This window comes from Halichoerus grypus, chromosome 3 (assembly GCF_964656455.1).
Source record: "Halichoerus grypus chromosome 3, mHalGry1.hap1.1, whole genome shotgun sequence".
In the NCBI taxonomy this organism is placed as follows: domain Eukaryota; kingdom Metazoa; phylum Chordata; class Mammalia; order Carnivora; family Phocidae; genus Halichoerus; species Halichoerus grypus.
The window spans coordinates 19,133,501-19,151,617 of NC_135714.1; the positions used below are offsets into that span (position 1 = coordinate 19,133,501).

The 18,117-nt window shown below is 39.9% G+C and overlaps 1 protein-coding gene across 5 annotated transcripts in view; it reads right to left on the minus strand.

Moving 5' to 3' along the window:
- PPARGC1A (PPARG coactivator 1 alpha) overlaps positions 1–18,117 on the minus strand; it is a 643,921-nt gene that overhangs the window by 296,947 nt on the left and 328,857 nt on the right. For 2 of the 5 annotated variants that reach the window (XM_078068452.1, XM_078068453.1), the window contains exon 2: positions 2,718–2,885. The exons of the other annotated variants lie outside the window; for them this stretch is intronic. In XM_078068452.1, coding sequence (XP_077924578.1) covers positions 2,718–2,786 — 69 coding nt within the window. In that variant the 5' untranslated portion in view covers positions 2,787–2,885. The remainder of the gene's footprint in view (positions 1–2,717; positions 2,886–18,117) is intronic. 5 annotated transcript variants of the gene reach the window in all.

The window sequence follows — 18,117 nt, forward strand, 5'->3', positions numbered from 1 at the left end:
TAGTTAAAATATGGACGATCAAATTATAATTTGAAAATACACTCTGAGAGGAGGCCTTGTGTAAGAGCAGAGGCCTGAGGGCCAGTCTCAGTGGATCCACATCTCTTTTCAGCATCTTAGCAGCTGTGTGATCTTAGGCATGTTCCCTAACACCACTGAGTCTCAGTCTCCCCTCCTGTGCAATAGGATCAAACAATATCTATCTGTCAGAGCACTTGTAAGAATTAGAAATGTAACTCTGTGCCTCGTATAGAATAAGGGTTAAAAAATAAACTATTACAAAACATTTTATTAAAGTCTTAATGATTCAGAGATTGATTATACTATTAGAAGATTGTCATGCTTTCTCCCTTTCTTCCTTTTGCTTCCTGCCTGCCCACGTCACAGCTGCTCATAAACTATTATTCTGTGAGATAAAAAATGAGATAAAATTCAATTCAGATCACACAGCAACGAAAGTGGAATTGGTATTGGAGTCAAACAGGCCTGAACATGAGCACTGGATGGCTTTTGACAGGTTATATAACCTCCTTGAGTCCTCATTTCTTCATCCATAAAATGGAGGCAATCATATAAACCTTCTAGGCTTCTTACAAAGATGTGAACAACCACACACACACACACACACACACACACACACACACACACAAAACCCCTAGCACTGTGACTGGTAAATAGTAGGTAGATAGGAAAGTATTGGATCATTTTCAGTAAGAAATGTAGTACTTGGCTAAACTAAATCTTCAACATCACTCACAATTTGTTTTAAAAAGCCAACTTCATCACCAGCACGGATGGCTAAAGGAAGTCATTCTCACAAAGCTCTTGCATCTGGTGCCATCAGATTTCATTTCCTCCCTTGGGGACAGCTTGACTGTCAGCAGAAGTGGGGAGACTCTGTGCATATGGGGACCTGGCCTGGCCATACTGATGACTGGAGGGTGGGGGCAGAGGCAATCCTCAAAAGGGGGAGGCAGGTGAAGCTGGAGCTGACACACGTGACATCTTTTCCATCCACTGCCATGCATTACCAAGAGTCAGGGAGAGCAAACCAGAGATTAGGATGTCCTTTTCATAAGCACTACTTCCACCACAGAAGAGCTTCAGTTATCAAATGACAGGGCTTGACCAGCTAGACAGGATCACCTCTTTGGAAGCAAGCAGCAAAGAGAGTATGTTCATTATTTGCCTTTGAGAAATTACTAAGCTAAAGGTTCATGAATGCTGACATTATAGGACATGTGCTTTTTTTACATAAACATTTGGATTTCATGTTTCTAATTTAAATATTTTGTCTACAGAGATCTCTGAGTCATCTGCTCACAGCCTTCCTCCTTTAATCCTCCCTTGAGGCAAAGACTATATATAAAATGCTAACTTTCTAAAGGAAAACACATAAACAAAAGATAAAAACCCTAAAGTCACAACTACCTACCATAAAATATCTGAATATTTGTTTAGGCCCCCTGGAGACCCACCACATGACATTCTCAAAGTAGCATGCAGAGATTCATTCTGTATCCCTTCCTACTTCCTAAATAATGCTCCCACTCAAAGTGGAAGGATGCCAATTTCATGGCAGGCTGGAGGATGTTTTTTTCCGGAGCTCCTTACTTAACATCACATTGCTTAGAACAGAACATACCTGTCAATATCAGTGCCACATTTCTCTAAAATTTCTCCTGCAGAGGAGAAATTTTATGAAAAGTTTCCCTCTTTTTACAAAAAGAGAGAATTATTTTTTATAATTGATGTTGAAAATCAACTAATTCCTAAATCACCATTTTTTTCTGTGAAACTTTCTGCTATAGACAAAATGGATAATCACAGTTTCACTTTACCCAACACCACCCAAAAGAAATGCTTCATGCATGGAAGTGTTCTTTCTCCATAAGGCAGCGGCATTTGAGAAAAAAAAAAAAAAAGTTCTGGCTTCGCTCTTCAATATTGTTGTCTAATTAAATAGCAATGCAGTGGATGCGTAAAAATATGCATTAGAGGTGTGTAATGTGTAATGTGAAGAAGAGTAATCAAAGCCATTCAACAGGATTTAGGAAGGGATTTCAGTTGGCAGCTTACGAGACAGGAGCATATAATTTTGCTAATTTGAAATAGGTATTGTAACGTATAAACATTACTGCTTTGCATATTTTAATGAAAACTGCCTCTACACCAAAATGAATCCTTTAGCTTGAACTCTCTGCATACCACAGAGCTTCTACCTATTATGAGTTCAGCATAAATAAGAAAGGCACGCAAGCTGCATTAAAAGAATGGTCACCTCATTAAAATAGGTTAAAACCAAGCCCCTTATTCCAAGCTACTATAACACCATAAAGTAAGTCTGATGACAGGTGTTGTATTAAATTTTTATATTACAATGAACTTGTACTCACACAAACCAAATCTGCATGCTTCCTTTGATATACACCTGCAACTTGTTAATTCAAGGGCCTTTATTAAGAAAGTATAAATTTAGCAACATCTATAGATTTGTAAAACTCTATTAGCTTGCTTGAGAATGTAGAGTAAATGCATTTGGAGTCTTATTTGCATGGTTTACAAAGAGATGGAAATTAACGAGGACTTCTCCCAAATGGATGTGCCTGCAGGTAATGCAGTTCTGCAAACAGACTGATGTGAATTACCTACACTTGGGCTAAAGAGTTGAGAGAGAGAGAGATCTGGGTCCGTCCGGAGCTGAGGACATCACTTACCTGCCAGCTCGCTTCTCGCTGAAGGCCTTTTTTCCAGTCTTCTTCCAGCCTGGGGGAGGTCTCATCCATTGCTGATGCTGCTTGCGCAAACTGGATCCGCCAGTGGCTGTTCCTCCCTTTCGTTGCAAGCCTTTACCAAAGCGGCAGCGAGGACAGTTCAGGGGCAGACTGTCATGGAGAAAATGCCAGGCCAGAGGATGAGGGATCGGGCAGGAAGAAGCCACACGGGAATAAATCTGGGATACATGGGGCTACCCTGACAGCTGCCAACTGGCCAGGCAGGAGGCCAGCTCAGCCATTGAGCGTCCAAAGATTAGGAACAACTAAGCTCCGGGACCAGCAGACAATGGGTCATTCTTATGCTTCTGGCATAAAGGTCAGAGGAGGGAAGTGTGAAGGCATGCTCTACGCCCTAGAAATATGCATTTCTATGTGTGCTCCCATCGTCTCCTCATCCCAACACACACACAAACACACACACACACACACACCAGAATTTGCATTGTTCTGCAGGGTTGTATCAATAGGCTGGAATATCATGGAAGTAATAAGCTACTTTACATAGAAGCAACACTTTTCATTTGAACACATCTCCCCCAGCACCATATGAATCACTCAGCAGCCAGTAAACATGAAAAATAGCAAGCTCCCTTGGGTGAAAAATAGACTGATCCCTATAGTTGAATCCTGAGCACCTACAATCCCTGGTTTCTCCCCATGGGAGGTTTTGCCACAGACACTCAAGCTTGACCATGGACCTCAACCCTTTTCCCAAATGATTATCCAAAAGGATCAGAGGCTTCAGTTTGGACAGACTCCTCAAAATGTGGGGCTAAGCCAAGCCAAATCCAACCAAACTCTGTCCTGCTTCAGTGGTTTCTCACACAGAATGGCCCTCTCTCGCTGTTCAGAATTGATTACCTATAGTTTTAAGATGGATAGCTGGGGCTACTGTCAATAGCACGTACTTCTTTTCAGTTAGAACGGTGGTTCTCAAACTTGACTGCACAGCAGAATCAACTGGAAAGCTTTGTAAAAATACTGTCACAAGGCTTCATCCCCTTGAGAATCCAGGATTAAAATCACAGAACTCAGTTTTAAGTATCATTTGAGGTTTCTCTAGTCTAATCACTCTTCTGATGCTTGAATCCCCATGACCCTGTCAATACCCCTCCAAACAATGCTTAAACCACCATAGATGCCAAACTCACCACCTCTTGAGACTTGAGACAGTCTTGTTCCATGGTTGATAGCTTTGTCCCCAAATAAATCGATATCCTTCCCCTTGTCACTTCCATAGATGTACTGGTTTTTTTTTTTTTTTTTAATTCCATAAGGAATAAGACTAAAACCTATTCTGTAGGACAACCCTTCAAAGATCCAAGGACAATAGTGGTCCCTGCCTCAAATCTCTGCTGAAGTGTCTCTTTTCCAGGTGAGATTTTGCTAGTTCTTTCAGCAAACCATGTGAGAAGCCTTTGGGTAATTTCCCCATCCTGGTTACTGGCCTCAAAATACATTCCACTACCTCTAGTGATAGTGATTGTAATATTCCAGAATCCAGTGTAGTATTTCTGCTATGATCTATCATTGTACACAGAGCTTAATTATCACATGCCTTATTTGGAAAATCCTCCCAATAACAACCACCATAATAATAATAATAATAGCAGCCAGCATTTACTGAGCTTGGACCTAGGTACCCAGCACTGTTTTAAGTGTTTCATTAGCCTTACCTCATTTATTCTTTACACAGATTCTATGAAGTCATCATTATGCTCCTGATTTATAAGTGAAGAATTCAAGAGGCAAAGACATCTGCCCAGGTGATGGGCCAGGAGTTAACTCAGATCTGGCTGCAGTGTTCTAGATCCCTCCTTCATGCCAGTCAATGCTCTTTTATTTGCGCAGTCTCGGATTGCATTGCCTGTCTTGACAATCACACCTCACTGACATGATGTCACTGCGAATTAGTACACGTAGGTTTGCTCACACCTTCAGATTATAGATGAACATGTTTTTTAGACTAGAAATTGCTATACAAGTCTAACTTGCCATTACTATCTTTTTAATAATCACAAGACTATACATTGCACCTCACCTCTAGCAAAGCAGATGAATGCAAAATCCTTCCTTTGCTTGGTTGGCTTCTCTCTTTAACTGAGAATATTCAGATGCTTCTTCAGAGGTTATCCTGAGGTGTAAAAGGAGACAGGCCAGAGGAACAAGGGTCCAGAATATTTTCCCAGACCCTAGACTCAATGGCAGACTCACCAATCATCAGTTCTTCCCCATCTCCTATAAATACTTAGCAAGAGGACCCCATGAGGAGATCTGGGAGCAATCAGTTTTACCATTTGAATCTCACCATCTGCAAGGCAGCTCAATTAATTGTTATAGAAGGCAGACACAAAGCGGTTGACTATAATCTTTGAAGTCAAACAGACCTAGGTTTGATTAGCAGCCCCATCATTATGCAGCTCTATGTCCCCAGCCAGGTCACCCAACCTCTCTGAACCCTAGTTTCCATGCCTGCAAAAGGGAGGCATTATCATCTCAGTTAGGCATATTATTGTTCATCAATATCTGGTTCTCTTCTATTCCAGTCACACAACAAGATTGCATTGCCTTAAACCCCTTAAAATTAACCATAACCACATGACTTATTTTGGCTAATAAAATATGACAAAAAGGATGGATATCACTTCCCACAGGGATCACTGGCACTTGACTGTCAGCCCACCCTTCCCCATAATGCAGTGATCACGAGGCATGTGTTGATAAGGCGTGCCTTAATACCAAAGCAGACTGGACTGCTGAGCCGACTCATGGAGAACGGTTGCCTTGGAGAGTAACCTGGACCAACAACAGACACTATGGGAACAGGAAATAAACTTTCAGGGTTGTTTGTTCCCTCAGCATAACCTAGGCCACCCTGGCCAATATACCATTCTTGCTATACAGAATTGTTGTAAGGATAACATGAAACAATCCAACTAGAGCATTTATCACAAGCCTTGAGTATGTCTGCAATATTATTTTAAATAGATTCCATGACAAGCCCAGTCTGCTCTACATATGTCCCTCACACTCCAGTATTTCCCCTTCTTTTACAGTCTGCATTTCTCCTGCTCATAAGTTAGTAGCATTAAGTGTGGCAATTTTCACAGATGATGTAGAAATATGCATTTTAAAAAGAAAGGGTAAAAGTGTTCAATAATGCAGTGTCACTCTGTCTCAGAATGCAAACTCAGAATAGCATGACTTTAATGCTACTTATCATTTAATAAGGAAATTAATGAAAGCAAAATGCAGCATCAAATAATAAACGTAGCTCAGTATAAATTCGCTACTGATAAAGTACATGTCTCCAAAATGTAAACATAATGAGAACATACATGAATAGAGAAGCTTATTAAATAACATGGCTTTTATTCACTATTCTTAAATCAAGCAACCAAAAAAGAATTAGTTCTGTTTCTGTCTTTGTTAAATGTTTTCATTAAAGGAAGTTTTGACTATGAAAATAAAGTATAAGGAAAGTACAGATAACACTCTGGCCAGATCACAGCACTGACATTTCAAGACACAAACAGCAACCTGCCCTGGGACACCACTGAGAGAGTCTTTTTTTTTTTTTTTTTAATGGTTTTCAAATGCGAGTGCTAATAACTATGACCCATGTTATGCATTGTATTGTGTCCTCCCACAGAGATATGTTGGAGTCCTAACCCTTAGTACCTCCGAATGTGACCTTACTTGGGCATAGGGTTTTTACAAAGGTGATCAAGCTAAAACAAAGTCATTAGGGTGGACCTTGATCCAACATGACCAGTATCTTTATTAAAAAGGTTGAAATGTAGGGGCACCTGGGTGGCTCAGTCGTTAAGCGTCTGCCTTCAGCTCAGGTCGTGATCCCAGGACCCTGGGATCGAGCCCCACATCGGGCTCCCTGCTCCGCGGGGAAGCCTGCTTCTCCCTCTCCTACTCCCCCTGCTTGTGTTCCCTCTCTTGCTATGTCTCTGTCAAATAAATAAATAAAATCTTTAAAAAAAAAAAAAAAAGGTTGAAATGTAGACACAAAGACACACATGGGGAGAAGCCACGTGAAAATGAAGGCAGATACATGGCAATACATCTACAAGCCAAGCAACACCAAGGATTGCCAGAAAATCACTATTTTTCCCTCAAGATAAGCAGCTTATTAAGAATATGCTGACTAGGGGCACCTGGGTGGCACAGTCGGTTAAGTGTCCGATTCCTGTTTTCAGCTCAGGTGGTGATCTCAGGGTTGTGAGATGGAGCCCCATGTCGGGCTCTGCTTGGAAGACTCTCTCTCCCTCTCCCTCTGCCCCTCCCCACTGTGCTCACTTGCTTGCTCTCTCTCTATCTCTCTCAAATAAATAAATAAATCTTTTTAAAAAAAGAATATGCTGACTAATAGGAAATAGAGTCTTAGAATTTGTAACATTTCCTTATGGAAAAGTTATATAAAAAATTTTAAAAAAGGAAAAATCTATACAAAATGCATCATCAGTCAGTCTTCCCTTGATTCTAAGGAAATTTCTTTTAGCTTATACAATAAAAATGGGTTAAAACTTCATTTTAAGAATCAAAAGAGCACTGGGTGTTATACGAAAACAATGAATCATGGAACACTACATCAAAAACTAATGCTGTACTGTATGGTGACTAACATAACATAATAAAATTAAATTAAATTTTAAAAAAAGACTCAAAAGTTTTCCAGGTGAATTAAACCATGCATTCCACAGTGTCAAATGAAGGTATGATATGGCCATAAACATATTCAAGTAGATAGAGATACTCTGTCTAAAGGAGAAAATGAAAGGAAGTCTCGGCCAGGAGAGCAGCGGCACATTGATGAAAGTAAGTAGGGAGCCAAGGAGTCTCCAGGCATGGAAGAAATGGATGGTCTTTTACCCACCGATAGGATTTTGCACACATTTTCACTTAACAGCTGGGCTAGAATTTTTATGAGTTCTTACCACCATTTTATTACCACCTTCACATCCATTCTCACTAAAATTTTCCAAGATATTTCTTTATAAACATTTACTTCTGTTTTTGCTTTTTTTTTTAATGGGAAGCTAATAGTAAGGTATTAATCTTCAGAAATTTCCTTCACAAAAAAAAGCAACTATAATAATGTTTCAAATCCACAACACCAGAGGTGTCTGTGTATTAACTCTAACAAAACAAAACAAAAACAAATAAACAAAAACAGCTATCATAAGAATGATAAATCTGAAATGGATGAACTCTGGTCCCATAGTCATATTTTGAAAAGGAAGAAAAAATAAGAGTATTGGTCTCGAGTTCATTGTTTCACTGGAATAATTAATGTTTACCATTCCCTGCCTAAAATATCTAAACTGAACTACAGTGATACGCACAGTGGAACACTGTAGCTCTCTCATATACCATGTACTTTGGGTTGTACGCTTACCAAGATTCACTTGTGTTTGTTCCCAGCCCTATTTATGCCAGTTGTGCCTGTTAATGTAATTACATAATTTAATTAATAATATTTCTATAAAATGTGAGTTGCAATGGAAAGGGAGTTGTTGCTTTCCTGAAACTAGTCAAATGCTTTGGAAAGACCCAATAAAGAAAAAATGCTTTAAAAAATTGCCATTGTAGGGGCAGGGACCATAAAAATCTATACAGACTTCTCTACTTGGGTCGCTGGTCACTGTCTTTACATTCTTAATTAATGTGGAAGAAATTGAAACTGGAATTTGTAGAGGTTCCTTTAGGGATACAGCTTATACAAAAAAAGACACCCCTCCAACTTACAGCAAAGGCCTTGGCTCCACAGCAAAATAATGGTGAATAAATGTGCATTTATGGATTTTAAGCAAAAGTCAAATGTTTTGTGTATGTGTATGATTTATGATTCCCCAACTTAATCAAATTATGTGATCAATCAGTCAACAACCATTTTCAATTGTATGGAATAAGAAGTCTTCTATGATAAAAAAGAAAATGGTAAACCAGGAAGGACTTATTCTTAACCTGCATGTAATGAACAGGGATAGAAAGCAATAGACTCAAATATTCAAACAAAGAAACAGAATCCATTTCAATACCCAAGTCTACTTATATCACTTAAGTGAGAAACAGCCTAGCTATAACTATAAGCATTAAATGTTGTATAAATCTAAGCCACATAGACTCCAATTAATTACTGCATGATATTACTGTGTCTTCCTATAACTATGTAATAATACCAACTGCCTATAATCAGAAGGATTTAGTAGACATTTATTGATGGAAATCAGATGATTTCATCCACAGTGTCTGAATTACTTTGATATGCTTGAGCCTGAAGCAAAATAATGTAATAAAAAACAACATACAGATGAGAACCTCAATTTTTCTCTACATATGAATCTGTCACTGATTTGCGAAGAATCAAATCTAAGTCCAACCAGGTGAAGACGTTCCATACATTATCCTTCCCAATTTAATATAAAAATAATATTTCCCTTTCCAGTATGTTTATATACTGTTCCTGACTTCATGGTATCCTGGACATCAAGGGAGCCCAGAGACACAGAGTATTGCCTTAGCAAATGTTAAACAAAGCAGAGATGAATTACAGAATACTTTCTTAAAAGAGATTACTTGAAAGACCATCTGAAGTCATAAGCCTTCAAAATAATAACCAATAGACTAATAAGTAGAGTGGGAAGGTGGATCTTATGAATAAAATGAATGAGAAATAGGCTATATGCAAGCTGGAAATTTCTTTCCCTCTTCCCGCTCCTCCTGCCCCCCTTCTCCCCTCCACCCGAAAAGTCCTCCAGTAGTCTTTCATGGAGCTAAAAAAAATTCTACCAGTCATACCTTTTGGTTTTAAAAACTTTCCTATCACTATCTATGAAACAGCAAATACTCCTAGGAGGGGTAGTCCAAAGCTCTATCTCCTAACACTTTGTCTCAAGTTTGGCTTGGAAGAGTAAGACTTCGCAACCAGGTAAGGAATGAGGATGGGGACAAGGGGAACTTCAGAAGAGGAGAAAGGCTTGGATCAGAAAAGGTGACCGACTGCCAAAGTCCCTCAGGCACAAATAAATTTCCGAAATAGGAATTCAAAGACTCATGAAAATTGACTTTATCAACCACCAAGTTCTTTTGATTGAAGATTATTAAAAACAATCCAGCTGGTTTATATACTTACACACATACTTAAGTTCTCATTGCTGTTATGAAATGTAAGTTGGCATGGGCAGGAAGGTGGGAGGGGGGTGTTGGGATCTCTTCCTTCTTCATTTACTCTTAATAGTAATATCTTAACACAAGGGGAACCTCAGATACTGTTTGAGAATTTCAAAATAGGGTGAATTAGGATGTGAATTGGGTTGTAAGGTAGGCTTGTTCCTCCAAGTATACAGACCAGCATCACCTAGGAGCTTGTCAGAAATGTAGAATCCTGGGCCACACTCCAAATCTACAGAAGTTCATTTGCATTTTAACAAGTCTAATTCATTAAGTTTAAGAAACAGTGGGCTAGGAAGACATACCTTGAACGCCTATTTGCACAGCAAGCTTTATTATTATTATTATTATTATTATTATTATTATTATTAGCATAGGTTTAGAGTAGCTTAGGAACAGAATGACTGATAAATGTTACAGGTTGGGGCACCTGGGTGGCTCAGTCGGTTAAGTGTCTGACTCTAGATTTCAGCTCACGTCATGATCTCAGGGTCGTGAGATCTAGGCTTGCATCAGGCTCCATGGTCAGTGCAGAGTCTGCTTGAGATTCTCTCTCTCCCTCTGCCCCTCCCCCCCGTTCACGCACAAGCACACGCACATGTGCACTCTCTCGCTCTCACTCTCTCTAGAATAAATAAATAAACTTTTTAAAAAAATGTTACAGGGAAGAGTTTAGTCCCCAACCAAGAAACTGCTTGGTGCTACCTTGGGAGAACCTTCTCAGTGATCTCACTTTCAAAATTATTTAAGAATTTTTATAAGTATCATACAATTGGTGTGAAGGGAAGGACTCCTGCCCTTCAATCATTCAGCAACCTCAACATACATGACTAGTCTACTTATTAGTTCAGAAAAACAGCTGATGACAAGTGAAAGACGTCTCCTCTGGACATTTAGATGACGGATTTTGTATAAATCAATTTTGAGTGCCACAAAATGTCAGCAAATACCAAATGAGGAAAAAAGAATCAATAGATAACCTTGGAATTAAATGAGTGATGAATAATCTTTACCAACTAAAATAAATTAAATCATGAAAACCAAGTCAAAGTAACATCAAGGATTTGACTAAAAACCACAAAAAACAATATACAGATCCTCTTTGACTTATGATGGGGTTACATCCTGATAAACTTATAGTAAGTTGAAAATATCATAAGTCAAAACACGCTTAATAATACACCTACCCTAACTTTATCATGCGCTCATAACAAATTAACCTATAGTTTGGCAAAATCATTTAACGGAAAGCTTGTTTTATAATATAGTGTTGAATATCTCATGTAATTTATTGAATACCATACTGAAAGTGAAAAACAAAATGGTTGTATGGGCACAGAATGGTTGTGTGTCAGTGGTTTACCCTTATGATCACATGGCTGAGTGGGAGCTCGGCTCATTGATGCCACGCAGCACCATGAGAGTATCCTATGCATATCACTAGCCTAGGAAAAGATCCAAATTCAAAATTCAAAATACAGTTTTCTACTGAATGTGTATCACTTTTGCACCATTATAAAGTCAAAAAAAAAAAAAATCTCAAATCGAACCATCGTAAATTACGCCTATAATTTAGAGGTGAGACCACTTGCTACAAACATGGCTGTTCATTCTTCTCTCCAGAAAAGCATTATGACAGGAACTACAAAATAAGAGCTGAATTCATACTTTTTAGCTGCTATCTGAACAGCCATAATTTTTAAAGGTTCTACAACAAAGAAACCAATTTGCGGGTGCAGACCAGGTATTAACCTAGCAACCATGAAACTAAGCACACATTTGTTTAGCACTTTCAGCATTTGGAGAATAGGAGTAGGGGGACAAACTCTACAACATATTTAATTCACTTTATTTTATATTCTAAATGTGCCTATTACAGCTATCAAATAAACCAGAAATTTATAGACAGACCAAATGTCAAAATTCAAATTCAATGTTTTTCTGAGTTCCAAACTGGCATCAGAGATAAATCCAGTCCTATAACAGAAGTCAAGACAAATGTCTTTCTCTATAAGTAAACAGCTGCAAAGTAGTGTGTCTTCATATCATTTTATTACTCAGGGATGCTAAAAGCATGAATTGGACACCTACTATGTGCTAAGGATGGTGCCCGTTACTAGTGATTAAGAGATAAAGAGAACAGGTCCCTGTCCTCACCGTCCTCTGGGGAAATAGCTAGGTAAACAAATCATTTCAGCTACAAATAATATCTGAGCCATGGGGAAGGAAACATGCTTGCACTAACTACCTCAAGGATCCATTCCATCCCACCCCCCTACCCCAACGTAGTTCAACTCTAGAAGTCCCACTCATATGTCAGTGTCCTTTAAGAAGAGCAACAAGGAGACCCTGCCCCAACCCTCCGTATAAAATCTAGATTTAAGGGTTTGGGTGGTAGTGTTTTTAAATAAAATAGTTTATGAAATATTTCCACAGTAATGTAGACCACAACACCAGGACTTTATGGTACTCTGACCTATGGAATCTTTTATCTTTTTAGACTCATTTCCAAATCCAAATATCCATGGATGCTGACAAGACACCACACAGACAAATAAACTCTCCTCTGATAGATTCTAGTTAATGATTTGTATACACAGAGAAATTTGGGGACAAGAGTCCTTCTGACCTAAGAGCCCTGAGGCCCTGTTTCCCCAAAGATCTCCTTCAGAGGAGGAACAACCCAAGGTCAGGAGAGATGGTCTTTTGAATGGCATTTAACAAAGGCATGCTCCTTTGGAGAGCTGCCATTCTTAAAGACAGAGGGATAAGAGTACGCCCAGCAAAGAGTTTCAAAAATGTAGCCTCTTTGGGAAGGTTTAGGGAGTGGGTGGGGACTGTATTTCTTGGACTCAGGTAGAAAAAGTGCTCTCTAGGACCTTTTTATTTCCACCTCATTGGAAGAAACCATCCAATGTTTCCAGCTTCAGTTCCATCTCTCAGGAAGGGGGGTTGTGGGCTGCTCTTGTTTACTGAGGAACAGCAAAGGAAGCAGAGGCTGGGACACCTTTTCTCTAAGAGGCAGCCCACATGGAGCATAGATCTAACACTTGTAGATGCAACTTCTCATCTAAAGCTGAGTCTGCCACCCTACCTAAAACAGCACTGGGAATCAAGACCGTGAACAAATTTAGAAACCAAATTAAGCCAAGACCATCCTGCAGATGGTGAAGACATAGTAAATATACTAAACCAGGGGCCTGAATCACGTCCCTGGTCTAGAAAATTCCTTGGCACCACCCTTTGTTACAATGGTAGACTTACAGGCTAAGGGCTGTTGAGTACTTACTGCATGATGTGCACTTTAATCTTTACTACAATTCTATAAGGTGTTATCATTATCTCTTCTATGGAGATGAGGGAATGGAAGCATGGAAAAGTTCAACAACTTTACAAAGTTCTCATGGCCTTTAAGAGGTAGAACCTGGACTAAGTGGTGATTCCAGAACCCATTCTGATAGCCACACCTCCATTTGCTTTCCCTCTTAATCAGCCTTCACAACAACTAAAGGCCATGATGGCACCTGCCACCAGGTTGAAGACGCACCCAGGGACTCTTCCAAGCCACATCCCAGATCCACTCACAACAAATGGAAATGATGGATCCTGAGCTGTGTCGGAAATGCAAAGGCATGAAAGAATACACAAGACAGAGAGCAGAGCCCTCCAGCACAGATTCCCAGGCTTACGCTGCTTTAAGAAGCCCTAGTCCCTCCTTCTGGTTTGATGGGTACTCACACAGTTGTTTGCTTTTAACGCGAGTTTAATGCCTTCTTTAAAGAAAGAGGAGGAGGAGGAGGAGGGAAGGAGGAGGAAGAATAAGCCTCGTAAGTATATAATGAACCGGAATTATAGCTGCTGCTCTGAGGCCGTGTGTTATTTTTGGCTGAGTGTCCTACTCTTCTGGATTCCGATGGTAGGGTGCTGAAGCTTGCTCCAGTAACACAGGCTGACTGCTGTCCCCAAAGGACCCTGAGAAAAACAAGAGGAACTATCTCACAGTCTTCAGCAGACAGGGGAGGTTTAACATAAAGAAACTCCCACTTAACGTTTTCTCCAAAAAGAATCCATTCATTATCTTTATTTCCAACATGGTATTTATGAATTTCCTTTCAGCAGGGCCCATCAGGGCAAACGTCACAACTCTGTGGTAAAATATGATGTGCGTTTTCTTTTCCTCCTAGGGAGATTAAGGCCAATGAATAAAAGAAAGGGGGATGTGGCCCCTATATTTAGCTCTCCTTACAACATCATGTCTCACGGGTATTAAAAATAGACCCAAATCACTTGAAGACATTCTGAAAAATCAAAGGCAGAATAGCTTTCCAAGAGAAAGTTTTAAATGTTTGCTTTCTTTCTAGTTGAGATTTTTCAGGAACAAAAGCAGTTGAGTGGACTCCTCTTCTTAGGAGGCCAGGCCAGGTGGCTCCTGGGGTTTTATAACAGACTCTGCCTCCTCTTGTCATCTCCTCAGCCTCCATTCTTTGTGGTCTGGATTTTAAGAGAAATCTGGGCTGGTCCTTGGCAAAACATGTAAAATAGTCTGTGTAGAGAAATTCTCCTCTGTTAACAACCTTTCCTCCACCCAGCATTCTGACACTCCCAAGGTCCCTGTCAAAGCGAAGTCAGCTCGGATTCAATTCACTGAACAAATATGTGTTATTTGTGATGTGCCAGGCACAGTGCCAGGCAGGGCAAAGGATGCAGAGGGGAGCGAAGGATGGAACGTCCTTGTTAGTGAAGGTGCCAGGTAATTCCACAATTAAGTAAAGCTTCCAGAGGACCACAGGCAACACAATTCAAAGAGAGAGGTGACATCTTGTTGGAAGGTATCAGAATGGATGTCATGCCGGACATGGCATTTGAAACAGACAATGAAGACAAGGATGGGGATGGAGAACTCAAAATACCTGAGCCCAGGTATGAAAGAAGGTCAGGAATTAGCTTAGTGTAAAACCTCTTCTCAAAAATGAATGCCCACTAAACCCAAAGGAAAAAGCCTTTTAGAACCAAAAGAAGGAATTTCCAGTTGGAGAAATCACATAGATTTAAGAATGCAGTCTCTTTCAAATCTTGCAGTTCCCCAGCAGTGTAACTTGGGCAATTTTCTTCCCTTCCCTGAGCCTCACTTTCATCATCTGTAAAGTGGGGGTCATGATCCATAGGGCTGATGTGCTGATTATATCGTATCATGAATACATAATACTTGGCTCAGTGTGTGGCACATGGTTCACAGAAACACTCAATGAATGGATATAACTCACTCAAGTGGGAGCTACTTAAATGAGATCATATTTCTAATATGCCTCCAGTCACGAGCAGTACCCACTCTGCTAACATTAGGGACCCACAAGGGTAAGATGGTGTGGTCTTTGTTTTCATAAATGTCTAATTTTCAGACTGCTTTGTGACTCATACCACTCTACAAAGGAAGAAGGCCCCACAGCCATTTCCAGTTTCCAATTACCAAAGCAAATACAAAACCTTGAAAAAAAATATTTTAATGGGACTTTATGCCAATTTATGCTAGTGTAGCTCATGACACTTTGGAATCATTCATACAGAGGTTAATGAAAAGTTGAGGAGTTTTTTCTAATGTAAGGTAAGAGAAAAAAAGGGGCCCAAGGGAGGTTAACAGTGAGGGAACAGAAATAGCAGATGTGAATATCAATGTTTGTGGAATAATGTGGTGTTTATTATTTGTGAGCACACGAACCCACTGGGGATCTTGTTTAAATGAAGACTCACTGGTTGATCTGGAGTGGGGTCTGAAACTCATGAACTTCCAGGTGATATCTATGCCATTGGTCCATGGACCACACTTTGAATAGCAAGAGACAGTATTTCTTTAGGGCTTAGGAAAGAGCTGAGTGGGGAAACCATGAGAACCCCAAATGAAAGAAGGTCAACCCAAACAAGATGGCAAGAGTACTGGATGGTTTGAGAGGCAGCCCAACCGGAACATAAGCACAGATACACAATGTCCAAGGGGAAGGGTTTCAGATAAGGAGAGGTCCCAGTTCATGAAGTTCCAGTGCGTTACTCACATTGACTGTGAGTCACTCTTAGCCTTTTGGAATTGTTGATGGCAAACATTCTGGAGAGTGCTGCAATACAGGAATGTGCTCACAGCCATTAACTATGAAGCACTAACTCATTTCAGCAGCCTGACACAAATTATGCTCCGTACTTGAAAAATAGCTATTGATCAGTCCCTTCTTTCTCATGTCTTCCAATACTCTGGATCAGCACTTCCATTCACTTCCTCCCTACAGATGCCTTTACACACCTCGTTATATCCTTCCCAAACCAAAAAATATCCCCAAGACTTCACTCTACTTTCTTTGAGATTTTGCCTTTCAAAAACAAACTAAGAAAGGGGCAAACCAAAAATATCTCTTTTCATTTCTCCATGTATCTGCTTCCTATGAACTTCCCAAAGTCTTTTATTTTCTCTACTCATTATAGATACAAAGGCAACAAATCAACTGATCTATCATTTCCTGTGTTAGAAGATAAGAGACTAAGAGGGCATGAAAAGGACAGAATATAGAATTAACCTTTAAAGAATTAAATCAGCTGCAGGGGCAGATTGAATGGTAAAACTCTGAGCACCTTCAAGTAGCAGCTTGAGTATCAATGAGGCAAAAGCAAGCTCCTGGTCTTTTAAGCTAGAGTAATGTGCATCTTCTCTGGTCCCTTTCTTAATATTAAGAAAAACTGATATGCATGTAGGTCTTCTGTGGCAGACTGACTGCAACATTGGGTGTCCCCAGTTCTCTGGCCCTCACAGTACCCTGTATCCACACCCTATGCCATGTCACTCTGTGGCTTCTCCCATGAGAAGTGGGAACTATCTCGCCATCCCTTGATTCTTGGCTGCCTTGTCTTACTTTACCCAGTAAAATATGGTGGAAGTGTTTGTGTGTGTGTGTGTGTGTGTGTGTGTGTGTGATCTGATCCTAGTGGCTTGTACTCTCCTGCTCACTCTCTTTTTCCTCTGCCTTTACCAAGAGAATAAGTCTGAACCAGCCTGAGATCACTTAGAGCAGAGCAGAGGTTATCCTCCAACCTTCCAGCCCCTCATTGACCCACCAGCTGGCCCAGATACAAGTTTCAGCCCGGCCGAGATCATTGGAGCCTGGCTTAAACCAGCACAGCTACAGAGATGACCCTTAGACTCATGACAAATAATAAATAGTGGTTACTTCAAGCCACTAAGTTTTGGAGTGCTTTGTGATGCAGCATTATTTGGCTAAATAAATAAATACACAAATACATAAATAACTGATAGAATTTCCTTTGGGAAAGCTGCGATAAAAAGTCCAGGTATACAAATAATTCCAACAGGACACTGGCTTTCCTCTGACAAAATTATTAATGAACACAAATACACTGTAATAACATAATTGCATCATTTATAAAACAAAAAACACATTAGGGACTTAGATAATAAAAACACATTTCTATATTAGTTTTCATTTTTCAAGGGGTTTAATCTATTCAGTAATTGACTATATTAACTCAAGCAAATTTTTTAAGTTTGCTAGACTTCAAACTCTGTTAGTCATTTCTTCTTTTCAGCATTCATTTACTAAGAATTATGATGAACAGAGTTGTGAGTTGGGTACTAGGGGGGCTCCAAAGATGAATAACACATTGGTCCATGATCTCAAATAACTTCCATCTAGTAGGGCTGGCAAGAGCACGTACTCACTTTTCATGCACTGCAGGGAACATGTCATGCCCTTGCTGCCGTCTCTACCATTTTAAATCTTACTTATCTTACCAGGTCCAGATGAAGGGTCCTTCCTTTTATATCTTCCCTAATCCCACCCTTATTTTTCTTTGCCCAGCCATAAGTAAACTTTCTCAACTTTAAAAACACAGTAAGGGAGGTCTAGAGCAGGTTCAGGCAATAATCCAGGGCAGTCATAAAATTTAAGGCCTAAAAAAGAAGCTTTATATCAGATAGACAATGAAAGGCCTTGACTATTGATTGCTGAGTATATACTTGATTCCACAGGAAATAGAGAGCCATGGAGGGCTTCTGAGAAAGGGAGTGACATAATCAAAGCTATCATTATTGAGAAATCTCGGGCCCTTACTGCAGGGCCCAGGGTGATGGAGTTTCACAAATGATGAGATGGTCAAT